The sequence below is a fragment of the Falco biarmicus genome, chromosome 10, assembly GCF_023638135.1.
Source record: "Falco biarmicus isolate bFalBia1 chromosome 10, bFalBia1.pri, whole genome shotgun sequence".
NCBI lineage: Eukaryota > Metazoa > Chordata > Aves > Falconiformes > Falconidae > Falco > Falco biarmicus.
In genome coordinates this window covers 23,915,383-23,932,857 of record NC_079297.1, presented here as the reverse complement: position 1 = coordinate 23,932,857, position 17,475 = coordinate 23,915,383, and the positions used below count along the sequence as shown (strand labels likewise).

The 17,475-nt window shown below is 42.1% G+C and overlaps 1 protein-coding gene across 3 annotated transcripts in view; it reads left to right on the top strand.

Moving 5' to 3' along the window:
• The window catches only part of LGR4 (leucine rich repeat containing G protein-coupled receptor 4), an 81,548-nt gene that overhangs the window by 52,588 nt on the left and 11,485 nt on the right, over positions 1–17,475 (top strand). For all 3 annotated transcript variants that reach the window (XM_056354036.1, XM_056354039.1, XM_056354037.1), the window contains exons 5-11: positions 11,126–11,341; positions 12,004–12,075; positions 13,953–14,021; positions 14,613–14,684; positions 14,771–14,842; positions 15,524–15,592; positions 16,022–16,093. In XM_056354036.1, coding sequence (XP_056210011.1) covers positions 11,126–11,341; positions 12,004–12,075; positions 13,953–14,021; positions 14,613–14,684; positions 14,771–14,842; positions 15,524–15,592; positions 16,022–16,093 — 642 coding nt within the window. The remainder of the gene's footprint in view (positions 1–11,125; positions 11,342–12,003; positions 12,076–13,952; positions 14,022–14,612; positions 14,685–14,770; positions 14,843–15,523; positions 15,593–16,021; positions 16,094–17,475) is intronic.

The following is a 17,475-nucleotide window of genomic DNA, read 5'->3' as shown; positions in this document are numbered from 1 at the left end:
ATTTATCATCCTTCTTGCATGTCCTGAGGTGTTTAAGCAATTTTAAAATGTTGTGCAAAAGTGAATCGTGCCCAAGTCTTTTGTATCTGGACGGGGAAAAGGGGTTTCTGGGAAGGAGTATTGCTTGAGACACGCATAGTATTGGTTTTATGGGAAGGTGTTGAAATCAGACAGACAGTTATGAATACCTCAGCCATTATTGCTAGTTGCTCATAAGATATTTCATATGTGCTTATACTATCTTATGGCTTATTATGTTTTATAAAGCATCTTAATCAGACCTTAATAGTTAGTTACAGCTGTCTAGGTGGTAGATGCTTATCACTGTGATGAAGAGGCGGAGCGGGGAAGGGCTTCAAAATTTTTCCTCCTTTCTGCTTGCCTACAGAGAGAGAGGGCAGATTATCTGTTCTCTCGGTGCCAAAATTCAGGTTCCTGGCCTAAGATCCTGTTGCTTTCAGTGTTTCATCAGATTATGGAATAGTTTTGGGGAAAAAAAAAAAGTTTTGCAAAATAACTTCACAAACTGTTGCACAGCTTTTGTAAAGGTGCTTTCTGCCTTCTCTGAAGTTGGATGTTGGCCGCCTCTTCTCATAGTTGCTCAGGTATTCCCGCCTTTTCCATCTAAAGAAAGCAGGGTAAGCAGAGCACGCGGCAGGCTAGGATTGGCCGCAGGTTATCCTGGGAGCCTGCGCAGTGCAGGGACGTGCCACCCCCCAGCGCAGCCGCGGCCCCACTTCTGCTGGGCTGCTTACCAGCCAGGACCTCCCACACGTCACGGCTCGCAGCAGGAGAGAGTGGTGAGGTTGGATGCCACCAGCTGGCATGGACTTGTCCAGGTTTTTCGATTCAAGAGTAGGATAGATACAGGTTTCCATTTGCAGCCACATTCAAATTTAATGTCCACGTTTCCCTCTTGCTGTAGTGCGTTGTGTAGCAGAGGGAGTAGCTTGGTCTTGAGGGCTGCGGTCTGCTTAGTGCAAATACTAGTGCATTGTAATAAAAATCCTTCAAATTACTTGATGTGAAATAACCCTTTTGTAATTATTTAAAAAAACAAAACTCCTTCCTGGCTTCCAGCACTTCTGTGATGCCAAAAAAAAAGAAAAACAAGCTACTTTAAAATATACTTTTGTTGTCTACAAATCATCCATTTCGTTTTCAATGAACTTGCCTTTTCTCTACTTATGTACAGTAATGTTTGTTCCCTAATTAAAGTTTAAAACAGTAAATCTCCAGTTGCTGGTTTGCTGATAATTTTATGTGCGGAAGGGACAAAAATAAGGGAAAAATAATGAGTATATAAATTAAACCAGCACCACTCTCTTTTACGTTCTTTTTTTTGTTTTTTAATGATTGGAAAGAAGGTGATGTTAGAGCCATTTAAAAAAAAAAAGCAGACAGTTGTTGGAAAAATTAACGGAATGATTGTGTAATACTGTATAATGTAACCAGTATAAGCACTTGACAGAACATTATTGTAATTTAAATATAATGGTAACAATTTAAAGCTTGGTGAGGTTTCCCTTTCTGGGAGCTTCATTTTTCATAGGCAAATGATAAACTGTATCAACTCTGAGGAAAACGAAATTGAGATTTCAGAATAGGTGTTATAAATACGGTGGGTAAATCAAACTGGAAGTCATCAGTGTCGGAAGCTCTGGAAGATTTTTTTTTTTTCCTCCTCCCACTGCTGTGGATCAGGCTTTGCGTTTTGCCTCTCTCTGTTCCTGAGAAGGATATCTGTCTGTATTGCAAGATCCCCATAACTTGTTCAAATTGGCAGCAATTTGAGAATAAATTGGTGTTTTGAGACAAGTATAATGAGAAAGGTAAAGCTTTTTTCCCATGCAATTTGTTTGAATTCCCATGCAATTTTCACCAGAATGCACTTCTGTCATTTTAAGAAAATTCAGGAAAACTCTCAGTTTATTGCCTCGCTCATAAACTTACAGTGTAATTATGCATATCCCCTGCTAATGTCAGGAGCGCCTTCTGGCAAAGGAAAGTCAGGCTGGTCCTCTGAATTTTGTGTGTGAGCATGGTAACCTAAGTGTCAGCATGCTGCTTTATTAATTTCAAAAGAAGGAGAGAAAAAAAAAAAAAAAAGAGGAGGAAACAGTGAGTTAGTTATTTTCCTCCAAAGGAATTTGTGTCAAAAATGAATTTCAAGCTACTGAGCTCCTGTGACCTTCTTCTAAACCCAACAACTCTGCAGAATATATGTTAGAAAACCTGCTTCTACCTTTTCAATAGATAATCTCCTTCCAAAACCTGCAAGTTTAAACATCACTTAACAAACTCTGTCTTGGCAGTTTCCCAGTTTGCTCTGAAGCATCTTTAGGGGGATTTTTTTTTTTCTTGGTGAAGGCACAAATTACTTGCTCATAGAACTTCATAGTATATTGATAATCATTTGGTTTGCAGCCCCTGTAGAACTCTGCAGTTTCTCTCTTAATGTGCTCCAATTCCTAGCTGCGTAGGAAGACGGTTGCCACACTGTATGTATTAACAAGCCCCGTAAACATAGCTGGGTGGAAATTAAGAAGATGGTTACAGGAGCTTCATGATCTGTGATGTTTATATGATAGCTGGCGAGTAGCCACTCTGGTTCAGAATACTAAATGATAGCTCTTTATTTTTCTGTTTACATGGGATATTTTCCCAGCTTTGGCCTCCGAAGGAGAGTTGGAATAGAGGTGTTTTTTTTTATTGAGGTGAAATCTAGCAAAATGAGTTTTACGGAGTGGAAGCTCACTGTCTAGCACCCCAGAAAAATTTATCTGATGGGATGTATTCTCACGTTGTGAGGCGCCGTGATACCTGGGGCTGTGGGACTGCATGACTGAGGCAGAAGGCACTGGTTGCCTGGCTTGTGCCCCTGGCTTTGGGTAGCAGAAAAACCTGACAAATAAGGAGCTTCGCAACTATAAACAGTAGTCTTTGATGCATTTCAATTCCTGCAGAGCATCGAAGGTGAGGTTTTGCTATCGCAAGGTAACGAAGTGGCGTACTTTGTACTTTAGATTTGGAAGTGGTGTCGGTGAAGTTTATTGGCGACCCAAGGGTCACAGGGAGAGCCGGAGGTAGGGAAGCGGTGTGCTGCTCCAGCAGCCTGGGCAGAGCCTGAAAGGACCAGGAAGCCTTTTCAGAGGGTCACGGCTTTAAGTGCCTTAGCGTATTTGACTGGTGGTGACTGACTTCGTTAACGCTGCTTGTTCTTTCTGAGCTTTGACCCAGAATGCGGGGATTTGTAAAATGGTTCTGTAAACTACAGTAACTTCTAGGGTTGCTCTAATTCACCCAGAAACCCAGCTATGAATTCTGAGTCGTAGCACAGAATATTCTAGCGCAGTCCTCAGTGTGTGACTAATACTAGAACTATGTTACTTAAAGACTTCTACATGCTTTGGAAAGGAGTGTTGTATTCCATTTAAATTCAAAAAAACCCCTAATTGCCACTAATTTTAGCAAGCATTTGCCATCAAATCCAGGAGTCGTTTTTGAAAGCTTGTCAATAGCTGCTATCGGAGCTATTGAAGATGATTTATGCTAATTGTATTCAGGAATCACCGAGTTACTGTCCCTGCACATGTGCGCACATGCCCACACACAGACAATATGAAGGCATTCTGCAGCAGCAGTTCAAAGCGCTGCAGCTACGCTGTTATGCCAGATTCCCAAACTGCGGGTATTGGGATGCTGCCAGTGTGGTACTCAACAGCGATAGCTCCAGCCTTTCTCTTCGTGTGGGTGTTCACCTGAGCTGCAGGGTAAGTGTCTTCATGCATGTGGTCAGCAGTCATTTTCTGCGGTGCCCGGTAGCAGTTCTGGCTCCCGAGCCTGGTCTGCTTGCCGCCGCTGCGGCATCATAACCAGTTTTGCAGTCTGCCTTCCTATCTCAGAAGGCTGGAGCAGGCTGGAGGCAGGATGAGGCAGGAGACACGAACATGCTAAACTGGGATGTGATTATATTTTCTGGGAGAGGCAATTGGCTTGGCCCAGGCAGGAAAGACTGTGGTCCTGCTGTGGGATCGAAAGAAGCGAGAGCAAGACCTTGCTTTGCAGGGTAAAGATGTACAGTAGAAGGGTGGGGACAGAGGATGGAGGTTATTGCAGTCAGTCAGGACATTTAAAATATGTGCTGTAGCACATATGTGCTACAGCCTTGCATTTCTAGCTTTTCCTAATTTCAGGAAGGATTTCTTACACTGATCAAGTTACATGTGTTTTTATTAACAAAAAACCCAAACCCAAATCTAATTTAGAAACACTCTGCTAGTACCGTAATGAAACTGCACGGCTCTAGGCGGTAATTAACTTTGGTGACAATTTTAGTAGCATAAACCATAAGTACGTTGAAAGGTGTCAGAAGGGAAGATCCCTGAATTTGAAGAGGACTGTGCAAACGCTGTCTTGTATCAGAAAAATACACAGTCCTTTTCCAATTCTGCTAATTTTTTAAGAGTGTTTTGTGACTTTTTTTGTGATTCTGGATTATAGAGTTTTGAAAGACAGGGGTATCTGGGAGGATAGTCTTGTCAGGGAGATGTGGCAGATGTTAATTAACAGCAGTGGCTAAATGAAGTTAAGAAGTGTTATATGGTCTTGCATGTAGTGTGCAGCTTTAACAGTGGCAGGTGGTTTTTCAACTAACCCAACTTTTAATGGGTTGTCTTCAGAGGATTTTTTAGTTCTGTGCTTTGCTGTTATTAAAAGGTTAAAGCGGACCAGCCCTCAAGTGAGTCTGCCTTAAGCTACAGGATTAAACTATTGGCACCAGAATGGGAAAGGAAGAAGTTCACACACATTTTCTTTTCACCTGCAGAACCAAGGCAAACTTAAATATGCTGAATATGCTGTTCTCCCTTGCATTTTTTATTTTCAAGTAAAGTATGTATAAGAGCTCTCCTAAGCATAATTGATTGTGCTGAAAAATCTTTAAATATGCAGCACTTTAAGTATACTGCTTCATGAACTTTATGAACTTGCTGAATGACAAGAGCCTCTTTTTTCTGCGCCATGTTCACTTTTAGAAGCTGTTCTGGTTTCTTGAAAGTGAGGTAGGGGCATTTCTTGTGAGCATCAGGAATCTCTGGGATTTTTGTAGCTCCCTCTCCCCACGCACTCTCCAGTTGTCTGGGCTTGCTTCAGGAATTGCTAATGTTTAAATAAAAATCAGGAAATTATTTAGGAACAGAATAATCAGTGCAAGTTACACAGCAGGTAGGTAAAGATCAGCTGAATCCTCTATGAGTAATTTGCAGCAAACTTTGTATGATCTCTGACTGGTACCATCTTAAACATTTAAATTGGAGAAATAAATGGGCTGGCACGTCAGTACCGGTGGCTGCAGTAGCTCTGGCATGTATCATTTGTGTCTGAGAGCTGCTGTAAATTTGTCTTTGAATAAAGCAAATCCTTGTATTGATGTTCTCAACACCTAACGTACAGAGAGCTGCCGCTTGATAAAGCGAGCAAACGTGCCGAGTATTTTAAAGTACCTCTGTTAACACCGTGGGTTTATTGCCTCGCATTGTAGCAGAATTTCCTAGGTACCAGGCTTATCAGTACTCAACTTCAAAACCTAAAAATCTACTCCACTGTTATTTGAGTGATTTCTTTGTGGTTTTTGAAGGAGCACTTAAAAAGAGCAAAGTTGTTTAACGATTGCCATTGAGCCGAAGTGGTTTAACATGAGTTGGGAGTGATTTTCTTTTCATGAACGCCAATGTTAAACTCCTGCTACTAAGTACAAGGCTGTTAAAATTTCCTAGTGGCTGAAGCCTGGAAGGCTGCGCGTGGTCGCAGGTGAGAGCTAGTGAGGCTGGCATAGGAGCTGAGAACAAATCTGCGACGGTCTCCTCTTCCCAGGCACAGAGCATTAACACAGTGTGTGGCAGTACGTTCATTACGAATATTATTACGAAGGTGACGTTTACGAGATGTATCTTGCATCCACAACACCCAGGTGTGTTTTGCGGCGAGGTGCATGGCTGGCTCCTTGGGGAGCCTCTACAGCGATGGTGGCTTGTCCCAGGAGAGCCTGGAGGGACGGCAGGATGAGAGCAAAAGACCTTTTTTTGGTTCTCCCCTTACAAGCTTAGTGCCCGGCTCTGCCCCTTGCCTTCCTGAGCCCTCTGGGCCAGCGGGGGTCACACAGAGCTGCAGATCTGGCAGCCTGGCTGCACAGTGACCCTGCCTGTGTGGCCCTTCGGGAGGATGGGGAAAGAATAAACCAGATATTCCTCCGGTGCTGCCCAGGGCAGCTGGAGGAGATGTGTCAGTGTGGTCCCGGAGGCCTCCCCGGTGCTACCTGCTGGGGACACAGGCTGTAGGGCACCTGTCCTCAGCCGTGCTGCTGGGCAGCCCAAAAGGGGCCACCACTATCCTTTCCTGGGTGGTCACCTGGCCGTTGAGCCTTGCTAACCCCATAAGTGGGCACTGTACCCCGTACCGGCGCTGCCGTGCCCGCTCCATTCGCGAGCAGGGCTGCTGCTGCACTTTGGTGCGGTGCAGGAGGGGCTTGGCTGCCTCCGGGGAGGTCCTGGGGAAACATAGGAGATGCGCTGACACTTCTCTTAAGCTCCCAGTGCTCCAGAAATGAATAAACGTAGCAATGTGTTTTCCTGACTCTCCCTGCCCATCCCCAGTGCAATGCATTTCAAGAGCCAGGTCTGTGCAGTGCCAGCTGTCTGCTCTCCGTACACCAGCCTACGCATGGCAGGCACAGCCCAGGATTTGTAGCGAAAAGCTTTATGAAAACTTGAAATGTGCTGGAGTCAGAATGATATTTTTGTGTGCATTTCTATTACCATATAAATAAATATTAAAAATCAACAATACATGCATGTGTTTAGACTTTGGAACTTTTATTCACTCGGATTGAGGTAGGAGTTCATATTGGTTTTACAATTTCCTTTGAGCAGAGTTGATTGTCTGAAGACCTTTAAGTTGCTGTGTTCTTTACTTGTTTTAACGATGTCAAATACTGATACAAGGGCTGTTGAATGTATAGGTTTCTGTCATCCTCATGCTCTTTCTTCTTGTGGAGCTGGAGTTCATGTGAGGAGGGAACCTGACAGGTACTAAAAGTGAAGATGACAGCTCTGCAAGTGAACTGTAATTTATAGACTAAATTGTAAAGGTCTCTCACAAGCCAATGCCTATAGGGAAGCTGGAATTGGAGTAGCTTCTGAAGGATTAAGGAATTTAAGTACGCGCTGCAAGCTCTAAAGAGCAGAGTCTTATCTTTAACACTTTAATGGAAAAGGACGGTCTTTGTAAAAGTTCGGTCCAAGTGAAGAGTATTGCTTATACTTTGCTAGTTATTTGAGCTAGTGAATACTCCCTTATCCTATCTCAAAGACAAGGTGTGGTCCTGAGGTATAATAATTCGTGGAAGTAGTTAAATATTTTAGGTTTGCATTTCAGTTGTTTCACAAAGTACTCTGTGTGCTTCACACTAAACAGAAGCATTTCAGCTGTGATAACCTGTGACTGTTTGGAAGAGGTAAGAAAAAGTAACTGTGGCACAGCAGGCTTGCACCAAGAGGTGTAGAGGGACACAGGAAAATGTGGATGAGATGGAACTGGCCAAATGAGTTCGAAATAAGTCTTGAGGTATGACAACTAATAACAGAAATCCAGCACCAATAAATATTTTTGTGCAATCATAGTAACAATTACTTTGGTTCTGTTGATGCTGTGCTTGTTGCTATAGCATTTGTAAATCACAGGTTTTCCCTTTAAAACTATAAATGCAGGTCAATGAAAACTCTGGGCAAACCGTCTATTTTCAGCTTTTTTATTGATATATTCGTTGGCCTCTGGGGAAATCTTGGGCTGGCACAGAGATCTTCAGCCGCAGAGATCAGGAAGTCGCTATGTAAACACAGAATGGGAGACACACAAGTAATCACAGCATGATGTCCTCTCTGCTGGACTTCAGCTTTATGATTTGGCATTGGAAATTACTTTCAGCTCTATTCAGACATAGCCTTTCTTAAGATGATGCCAAAAGTTTGCAAAGAAGTGACGAGAGCCAGAAAAGCACCCTCTTTCGCCCTCCGAGCTCAGTGACAGTTGGTGGGTGGTGTTTTCCTTCCCCTGCCTCAGTTTTGCTGCCGTGGGCAGGAGATGATGAACACAACAAGGCTGGACGGCTGCGGAGAGCCATCGCTTCAACATGCGGAGTTACTTGGGTACTCAATCCGCCTGCGCCGGGGGATGGAGGTCTTGGCAAAGCAAGCTGGGGATGGAGGGTCCATCACCTTCTCCGTGACCTTCTTTGTTCTCCCTGGCTGGGAGTTTGACTCCCTCATTGCATGCATCCATTCTTCCCCTGGTCATGGTCGACTTTAAGGGTGGGAGAGGAGGAGCAGGGCGTGAGGCTTCACTGTGGTTTTGCTTCACGGAGTCGGCCAGAGAGAATGGGATTGAGCAAGGAGCGCAGTGAAAGTACAAACATAGGTATAGGCAAGTAGTCACAAGGACTGAGGCCTGCCTCTGGAGTATGCTGCTGCTTGCTTTTACCAAAAACCCCCCACCACTACCACCTCCCCCCGCCAAAAAGACAAAAAAAATAAAAATGGGGGGAGCAGGGAGAAATGAGTTGCAGAAAACTCGGATATGTTTATTCCACTAGAAAACAATTCTTTTGATCTTCTGGGAGGTGTGTGAATTTAGGAGAGAGAAGAAAGACAGGTAATTTCTAGTTTTGTTTTGGTTTTTTTTTTTTTCTGAAGCAGAGCTGCAGGCTTTTTTCCTCGCCGCCGCACACCCCCCCCCCTTTTTTTTTCCCCCTCTATTATCAGGTGTTTAATTTCTCTGAATTGTTCCAGTCTCAGTGCAGCCTAAAAGTGTTCAAACAGAATGGTGTACACACCTGTCAGACCATGGGGCAAATGATAAGGGGATGCCTGTATGTGAGCCATAGGAATTAGGTCTTTGATGTATAGATTTGCAGCTCATGGCATTCACTCATCTTATGAGAGAGCCTCTGACTGCAGATAGTTTTGTAACTTTTCACTTGTATTGGTGTATTTGCTGCCTAATGTGATGGATTTCTTCACTTTTTATTACATGGAAATTCGGCTGCTGACTTTTTTTCCTAATAATTTGAAATACGTAAACCATGTAAATCACAACAAAACACTTTGATGGAGGTAGATTAAGTGCATTAATTATTGATCAAGCCTGTTTTTTCCCTTTAAATTCAGAATGTCTTCCAAGTATTGGGGTCCAGAAGCACTTCCATGACCGATGAAGCTGTTTGACTGTTCCCCGGGACAAATGCAGCACAGTCACTTGGTCGGCTCTGCCAGCCCAGGGAGGGATGGGGCGAATGGCCAGAGGCAATGACTTCTTAAAGTAACCCAGCTAGACTTTCAAGAGCATGTCTGATCATGGCTTTAGAAGCACAGTGAATGCTTAATGTAACTCAAAACCTGTGCTGATTAGTATCGTAATGAGCATCGATGCTGATGGAGGAGGGTGTATGTATTTTGGCTGCCTGGACAGCAGCATACGTACCGTGGCTGGTAGACCAGGCATTTCAAAGCGGTTATGCAAGGTGTTTTCTTCCATGTTTGCAGCCAAGTCACCGTGGTTCAGTTGTGCACTGAGCTAGAGAAGACAGCCTCTAGGTCGGAGGATGGTCAAACACTGCCTGTTGCTCTTAGCCCTGTGCTGGCTTGCATCAGTTAAAATCCATTTTTTTTCCATCTCATTGGCTATCACTGCTGACCTGCCCTCTCATCCCCGTGTGAAGAACAGCACTTTGTTACTGTTTTGCGTAATCCTGGTCATCCTTTGCTGCTGCCCATTCCTGGGGCTTCCATTTTGTCCCTAACACATCTGGTTACGTGGTGCAGTGTTGACAGACCTGAACTGGTCCCCGTGTCTGTCTTTTGCCTGCCCTGGTGGCCAGCGATGCTGGTCAAATAACTGCGCTGCTAGTGGAGGAAGATGAAAAAAACAAATCGGTTCAGAGCGTATTGCATGAAGAAAAAGCATGTGTCATTTTGCCTGAGAGTTTCTGTTGTGGCTGCCAAAGCCATCAGAGAAGGAGTTGCAGTATCAGGTTTGTCAGCTGTCGTGGATCAGGATTCTGGGCGAGACTCTGACAGTAACACCTGCACCTCCTGTTGTGAGGGCTTCACATCTGGAGCCGGAGCTGAGGGTGTGCATTTCAGCCTCTTAGGTTTCCAGGTGTGGAGTGGGGTTTTTTTGGTTGTGTGGGGTTTTTTTGTTTTTTTTATTGCTTTGAAACATGAAGTGGTGAAACCCCACAGTGTAGGTGAGCCAGTGACTGTAGCAGAACTAATTGTTGCACATGGTTTGACTTCCCATATGAAAGACAGTATAATCGCTTTCCACGTGTGTTACTACCACTAATGTTTGCGATAGGAGGTCATTCAGTGGAAAAGTGTGATGGCAAATCCAATCACGTACAGTAGTCAGCAATGCTAACATGTCATTTTGCGTTTTGTTGTGGAGTGTGTAAGAAAAGATCAGGTACAAGAGTGAAAGAAATTTCTCGGTTGCTGATACAATTTTATTTGTCAGGATAATTCATAACTCTGACTTTGTTCAAGAACTGCTTTTAATAATCTTGTTCTCCAAAGTAGTCACCTAGGGTGTATAGCAGTACCACGTAGCACGTAACAGTATATGTGCTCTGTGTGTGTGTGTGTGTGTATATATATATACACATAAGGTAGCTGTAGGGATGGTCAGTTCAAATGCCTCTGCAATCTTGCATACACCATCAAACTGCCAATTTAAAGACTTGTTCCGCTGTTAGCAGCTGGGGGTTGGCTGGGGCAATGTCTGTAGACTTATCAATTCCGTTTAAGTTGATTATAAGCATATGAATTTGTTAAAATATTTTATTAAAAATGTCTGACCAGAATTTTTTTACGAAGCTTTCTTGTACGGGCTCTTCCTTGAAAAAGTGCTCATACAACATTGAGTAAACATGCAGCCTTTCCAAAATTAAATTATATCAGTAAAGCATATTTAAGCTTTAAAAAAATACTCAGGAGTAAGAGGACTTCAGTTGATACTTTTACTTACCTGTAATTTGTGAGTTGACTGTTGAATTCTTTCTGTTTTAATATAGGCGTTTAGATGCTAACCATATTACCGCCATACCAGAAGACAGTTTTGAGGGTCTGGTGCAGTTGCGTCACCTTTGGTTGGATGACAACAGTCTGACAGAAGTTCCCATCTACCCGCTCAGCAACCTCCCCTCTCTGCAGGCGTTGACGCTGGCGCTCAACAAAATAACGCACATTCCTGACTATGCATTTACAAACCTTTCAAGTCTTGTTGTTCTGTGAGTACTCATCACTGCGTTTCGTAGGTCGCTGATTCTCTCCTTGGTTACCGTTGTGGTTAATTTGGGATGGCTTTGCAAATGGCACGTTGCTGTGTTTTGGCTCAGTTGTCTGGTGAGAGCCTACACTGCCGACATGAGATGATACCGTGTACACTGGGCAACCCGCTGAAGGATTGCTAAAGACTCACTCCTAAATGGAAAGTTAAACAGGCTGTGGGTAGTGATATTGGCATATATTTTCCTGACATCTTGTTTTAGTGATGAATATATCAAACCAATCGTTGTCAGAGAAAGCTTTCAGAGATATTAAAAGAAGAAAATATTATCTGTTACAGACCTGTTCTTGTGTAGTCGTAAATATCTCCATGCTTGAATATGAAGAACTAGTTTGATTTATATGTTTAAGTCATATCTTTATCACACTTCTGGACAGCGAGTAAAGGTTTAAAATAGTTTGTCTTGACTGCAGGCAGTCTGTGCTGTTCCCATGCGAGGATGAAATATTTCTGTCTGGAAGTGAAAGACATTCTTCTGCAAAATTCACCCCATGCAATGTTTTTTCTAAACCATTTAACTGTCTTGATTTCATAGAAATATCTGCTACTTAGTTAACTTACATGAAGTCATTCACTTGTTTTCGTACCTCTTTTGCTTTTTAGACATCTTCATAATAATAAAATAAAAACTATAGGAAAACACTGTTTTGATGGATTAGACAACCTTGAAACTTTGTAAGTATGCTTCTTGAAGTAGTTCGTTGTTCGGTGTTTGTGTCATTCCCAGTTTAATTAAGGTTACCTGACTGGTATGGTAAAGGTTTTGCAAATAATGCACGTGTGCACCACACAATACATACTACCAACACTTAGGTCCATCTCAGGTTTTGGAACTGAAGGCTAGTACCAGTGCAGTGCTCCACCAAAACTAATGAATGATGTTGAGAAGCAGGTAGGTAATAGCCTGGGTGAAATGTCAGGCTGGATGAAGTGGCTCTGATGTTCCTAGCCCTGGTGTAGCTGGTGTGTCTTCACATAGCACTCCACTCAGTCAGGTGGATGTATCAGAAGTGTTTGAGTGGTCCTGTGAGTGATAAGGGTCCAATACTTGTTTCTCAGATTTACTGTAGGATTCAGCATATGCTAAGATAGACAGCTAAAACTGCAGTGTGACAGTCGGAGGTTTCTCCAAGGGTCCCAGTGGGCTGTTTCTTCGCTGTTCCTCCATTCCTGGATGTGCTCCAGTGCCTGCCAAGGAGAATGTCGCTCATGTGTCCCCACACCTCCTGACCCCGTTCTCTGCAAGCTGGTAGAAAACAGCCCAGCTCCTTGTTCCCAGCCTCTCATACAAGAGATTCACCTGACCTTACTCCAAATACTGACACATACTAAGATGATGAACTGGTTGATCTGAAACCAGTGGAAGGTGTCCCTGCCCATGGCAGGGGGCTTGGAACAGAATGATTTTTAAGGTCCCTTCCAACCCAAACCACTCCATGACTCTGTGAAACGGTGAGCCTTATGTTCCTTTGGACAGAAAACAGGGGATGGGGGTGAGAAGCTTCACCTTCCCCTCTCCCCATGTCTGTGGTCCCCACTGACAACTTGAACTCTTTGCAGAACTGGGTGTCCGTGGTGGCTGCATTGCGGCTCCATGGTGCTCCTCAACATCCAGAGTGCCTCCTTGGAGAGGAATGGCTTCCAGCCGCTTGGGTTATGTTCCCCATTTCCCTTCGGCTCACTCAGTGCATGTCTAATAGGTGGTATCTCCTTCAGTGGCACACTTTGTTACACTTAGGAGAATGCTAAATAAATAATGCAAATGAAGGAAGGCAGGGGCAAGCCAGTGACAGCCTCTGTTAACACGAGGATGAGTCCAGGAATGCTGCTTACTCTGACTACCTTGTCATTCTCTTAGAACCTCAATTAAGTAATAACGAGTTGCTATGTAAATACACACAGCTGATGTAAGACTCTCAAAATGTTTTTGCTGCTCATAAGGAGTCCCTTTTGCAGAAAAAAGACTGTGGCCGGTCCTGGCATTACGGCTAGAATGGTGACAGGTTAACCAAGATTTCAGCAGATCCCCCATCACCGATGTGGATTGAATCAGTGTGATATTTCCCTCTGCTTCTTTCTGTTCAGTATTTTTAACCGGTTTTGCTATAAGGTCTGCTATTACTTAGTGATTTCATAAAACCTGAAAGAAATGTTTTCTTTGTAAGCTCATAAAGAGTAGTCATTTGTGTCTACTTTTTTTTTTTTTTTTTTTTAAAAAAAAAAGCTTTGAAATCTTAGTTCATTTCCATGTAAATTCTGTTGAAGAAAGATCTATGAGGTGTTGAAAAATACTGAACTTTGCTGTAAGGAAATGCCATTTAACTTAATATGAATAATCTGCATAATATTTAATATCTTACCTAAGCTATTAGCTGGTTATAAAGCATGTAGAACATCAGAAGACTGAATCTAAGTTAAAAGTTATTCTATGGTCTAGTTAAAGAAGTTCTGAGAACTTTTTACTATCATGGAATTGTCTTAAACAAAAACTATTTTGACAATTGCTGAACACTACTAAGAATTTTATAATTTTCCTGCTTTATTTCTTCCAGGGATTTGAATTATAATAACATGGTGGAGTTCCCTGAAGCCATAAAAGCACTCCCAAGTCTAAAGGAGTTGTGAGTATTCCTTGTTCTCCCTTTTTAGCAGTTCTCTTTTTCCTTTCCATAAATAAAAAGAGAAGAAATTCCTGAGTTTAAGAATGCTTGTCTCATTATGCAGCAACTTAAATCAGATTAAGTTATGCTAAGTGAGGCTATAATTAAAGGAAAATATAATAATCAGCTAGAGAGGGAACCTATTGAAAATTATTTTGGAGTTATATAAGCACGCAATTTATTCAGGAGAATCATTAGCATAGATCTTAATCACGAGCTTGTTTTGGCCTCCAGTAGCAGAATTAAGTATTCACTGATCACACATGTTTTCCTTGTCCCCTCCTTAAGAGAGGATGAAGAGGAGAAGAAAGCACAAGATCATGTTTTGGACAGAATAGCTTCCTTCTAATGAAGTATTTTCGGTTTAGTTGATGTGCAGTAGACAGATTGTACCTTCGAAGTTATTCCTACAGTTTGACTTACTCCTATTTAACTACAATCCTGGTTTTGGCAGGATTGGGAATTGAGTAGGTGTGAAGAAAATGTCTATTGGTTGAATCTACTGCCAGTACGTTTTTGAATGTTGGTTTTCTTCTTTGCTAATATCTTTAGGGGATTTCACAGTAACTACATTTCCATAATTCCTGATGGTGCATTTGCAGGAAACCCCCTTCTAAGAACGATGTAAGTAATTTTCATGCATCTATTTTTAGCTTTTAGCAGACAGTGACTGTAAAAACGACGACTGAAACATGTTTTTCATTCTGCAGACATTTGTATGATAATCCTTTGTCTTTTGTGGGGAACTCAGCATTTCAGAATCTGTCAGATCTGCATTCCCTGTAAGTATCCTCTCAACTATTTAGTACAACAAATGGGTGTGAAATGTTGTGGCAAAGAACTCGGAGTAACTAAATTTTGTGACTGACTTTTACCTTACAGTTTTCTTGTAGTAAGCTTTAAGAAACATTGGTTTGTGTTGGGAATATCTAGTTTCTTAAGAAGCTCTAGCAACTTCTTTTTTTTAAAAAAATCTTCATTACCTTGCATAAGACACATAACCTCAGGCCAAATGCTCAGGTTCTTACTTAAACTGCAATATGTCCTCGGTGGTTTTTGAACAGGGATGTACATTGTGAGAATGTTTTGCAGGTTGGTGCATGCATGCTCTCAAAAGTTATCAGATCTGGGGGTGACGAGTAAGGGAAACAGAGTGAGACTTCAAACTTTGAACTACAAACTACCTATGAGTTTATGCCCTTTTTATATGTGCATTGATAGGACTCTTTCCAGCTTGATGAATTCCAGTTGTTTGCTAATGGAGGGGTAATTTATTAAGCAAATTACTAGTATAAGAAGCAGTGAAAAAAATTCTCCTACACACTATTCAAGTGTAAAATTTCAACAAAAGCAGTAAGAACGTTAGCAAGTCTTCTTAGTGAAAATATCTATGATAGCAGGATTGGATGTCACAATTCATTTGTGTAATAGCTTACAGCTGATTTTCATGGGGATTTTTTTAGGGTCATTCGGGGTGCCAGCATGGTGCAGTGGTTTCCTAATTTGACGGGAACTGTTAATCTGGAGAGCTTGTAAGTATCTTATACAGAAGTAATTTCCACTAATTTTCTGGTTTTGCCTCTTGGGAAGTGATCGAAGCATGATTAGTGGATCCAGCAAGTGGATATATGCTCTCTTTCTGCCAATAAATGTAATTATGTAGCTCTACTTTCTGTGATACCTGGGTGCCTCTTACTTTTTTCTTTTAACAGGGTAGGCTGACAACAGACTATGATAAGGCTATTGATACTAAACTCACCCCTCACAGAACTCAAAACCAGAAAGGTTGGCCTTTTCCAAAAAGCCAAACCAAAACTAGTGTTGCTGGGTGAATCTATCATCCCGATAGCTGAGACACCATCCTTATTCTGCTCTTACATATGCTTGTTATGCCATGTACCATCAACAATGCAAACATTTATAGATGGTGGTTTTTTGGGTTTTTTTTTTTTTCCCTGCAGAACTCTAACAGGGACCAAGATAAACAGTATTCCTGTGAATTTATGCCAAGAGCAAAAGGTGCTACGAACTTTGTAAGTATACACATTATACTTCTATTTTCATCCGAATCAAAATGTTTCGAAAGCAATGTAAATCTACCTTCAAGCAACAGTATTGCTTGGAGTTTCTCATCCAAGTAGTTCTCTGGAAGTTGGAAATGTGATTCTGGTTTCTTGATTCTTCAAGACTCATGGCAGAGTTGATGTAATTATAATGCCTTATATTCCTGAAACAGGCCCCCCTTTATAGGGATATGCTGTATTTCTTTCATGTGTTATAAAAGACGTGAAAGGTGGTGCTGCAGAACGGTCTTTGCACCTTCAGATTCCCTCCGCCACCATTCATTCTTAACACAACAGTAGTCATCTATGTTCGGAGGTTGAGGAACAGTTCAGGTACAGTGCTTTGACTTTTTGTGTTTGGGAATGTAGGAGAGAGCATCAGGGTCCAAGAGAAATGGAGGTGAGGATTAGGAAGGGGTTAGTAATGCAAAGGCGAGATAGGAAAACCAGTAAGGATATGTTAAAATAAATGCAGGAAAGCCCTAAGCAGGTAAATGAAACCATTGGGAGGGGAGAAGCAAAGCCCTGTTTACAAAGGATACACGCAGGAAGATTTTACAGAAGAAAAACTGGGAAAAAAGAACGGTGAGGCAGGATTTATTTTCAAATGTCAGTTTATTTTTTGAACAGAAATTTGAAGATGGTTTTCAAGTTCCTAGTTCCCTTCTTTGCTGCACAGTTTCACAGAAAGTTCTGAACTTTCCTACCTCTGTTTAGGGAGGGACCAGCACACTATAACAAAACTTTCACCGAATTTCTGCATTGCATGCCATCCATCCCGTGTATTCTAAAAAAGTGGATTATCATTAAACATTTTCAGGTGACAACTCTCGGATTTCAGGGAATTTGTACAGAGTGTTTTGGGGATATGTGTTTATCCAGATGCAGGGCTGAAAGCAGTAATATAGAAATAGAATAAAGAATCAAAAGTCTGGCTGGGGGGGATCTCATGAGCTGTGGAAATCAGTACAAAGGCATGCCCTATTCCTCCATTACTTTTCAATTACAGAGTACTAGTTTCAGTTGTTAAAGCTTGTCAGATAGAGTTTTGGGATGAAGTTTTTGTAATGCTCGCTTTACATCACTGGCTGAATATTTTGGGAAGTGAAAAAATAAATTGTTCACTGAACTCAGAGGCAAAACGGGGGGGGGGGGAGAAATGCAGTTTTTGAAAAGGTTACATGAATATGGTGAATGTAAGGCAACGAATCAACATTTTGCAGAGTTACGTAGACAACTTTATTTCTGCTATTTGCTGGCTGTTGCAAGCTTGACATAGGAGTTAGTCTTTCTGCATCTTTGGGTGTATATATGTATAATCAAAGTGCATAGCGGGGCTAGTTAGGATGACT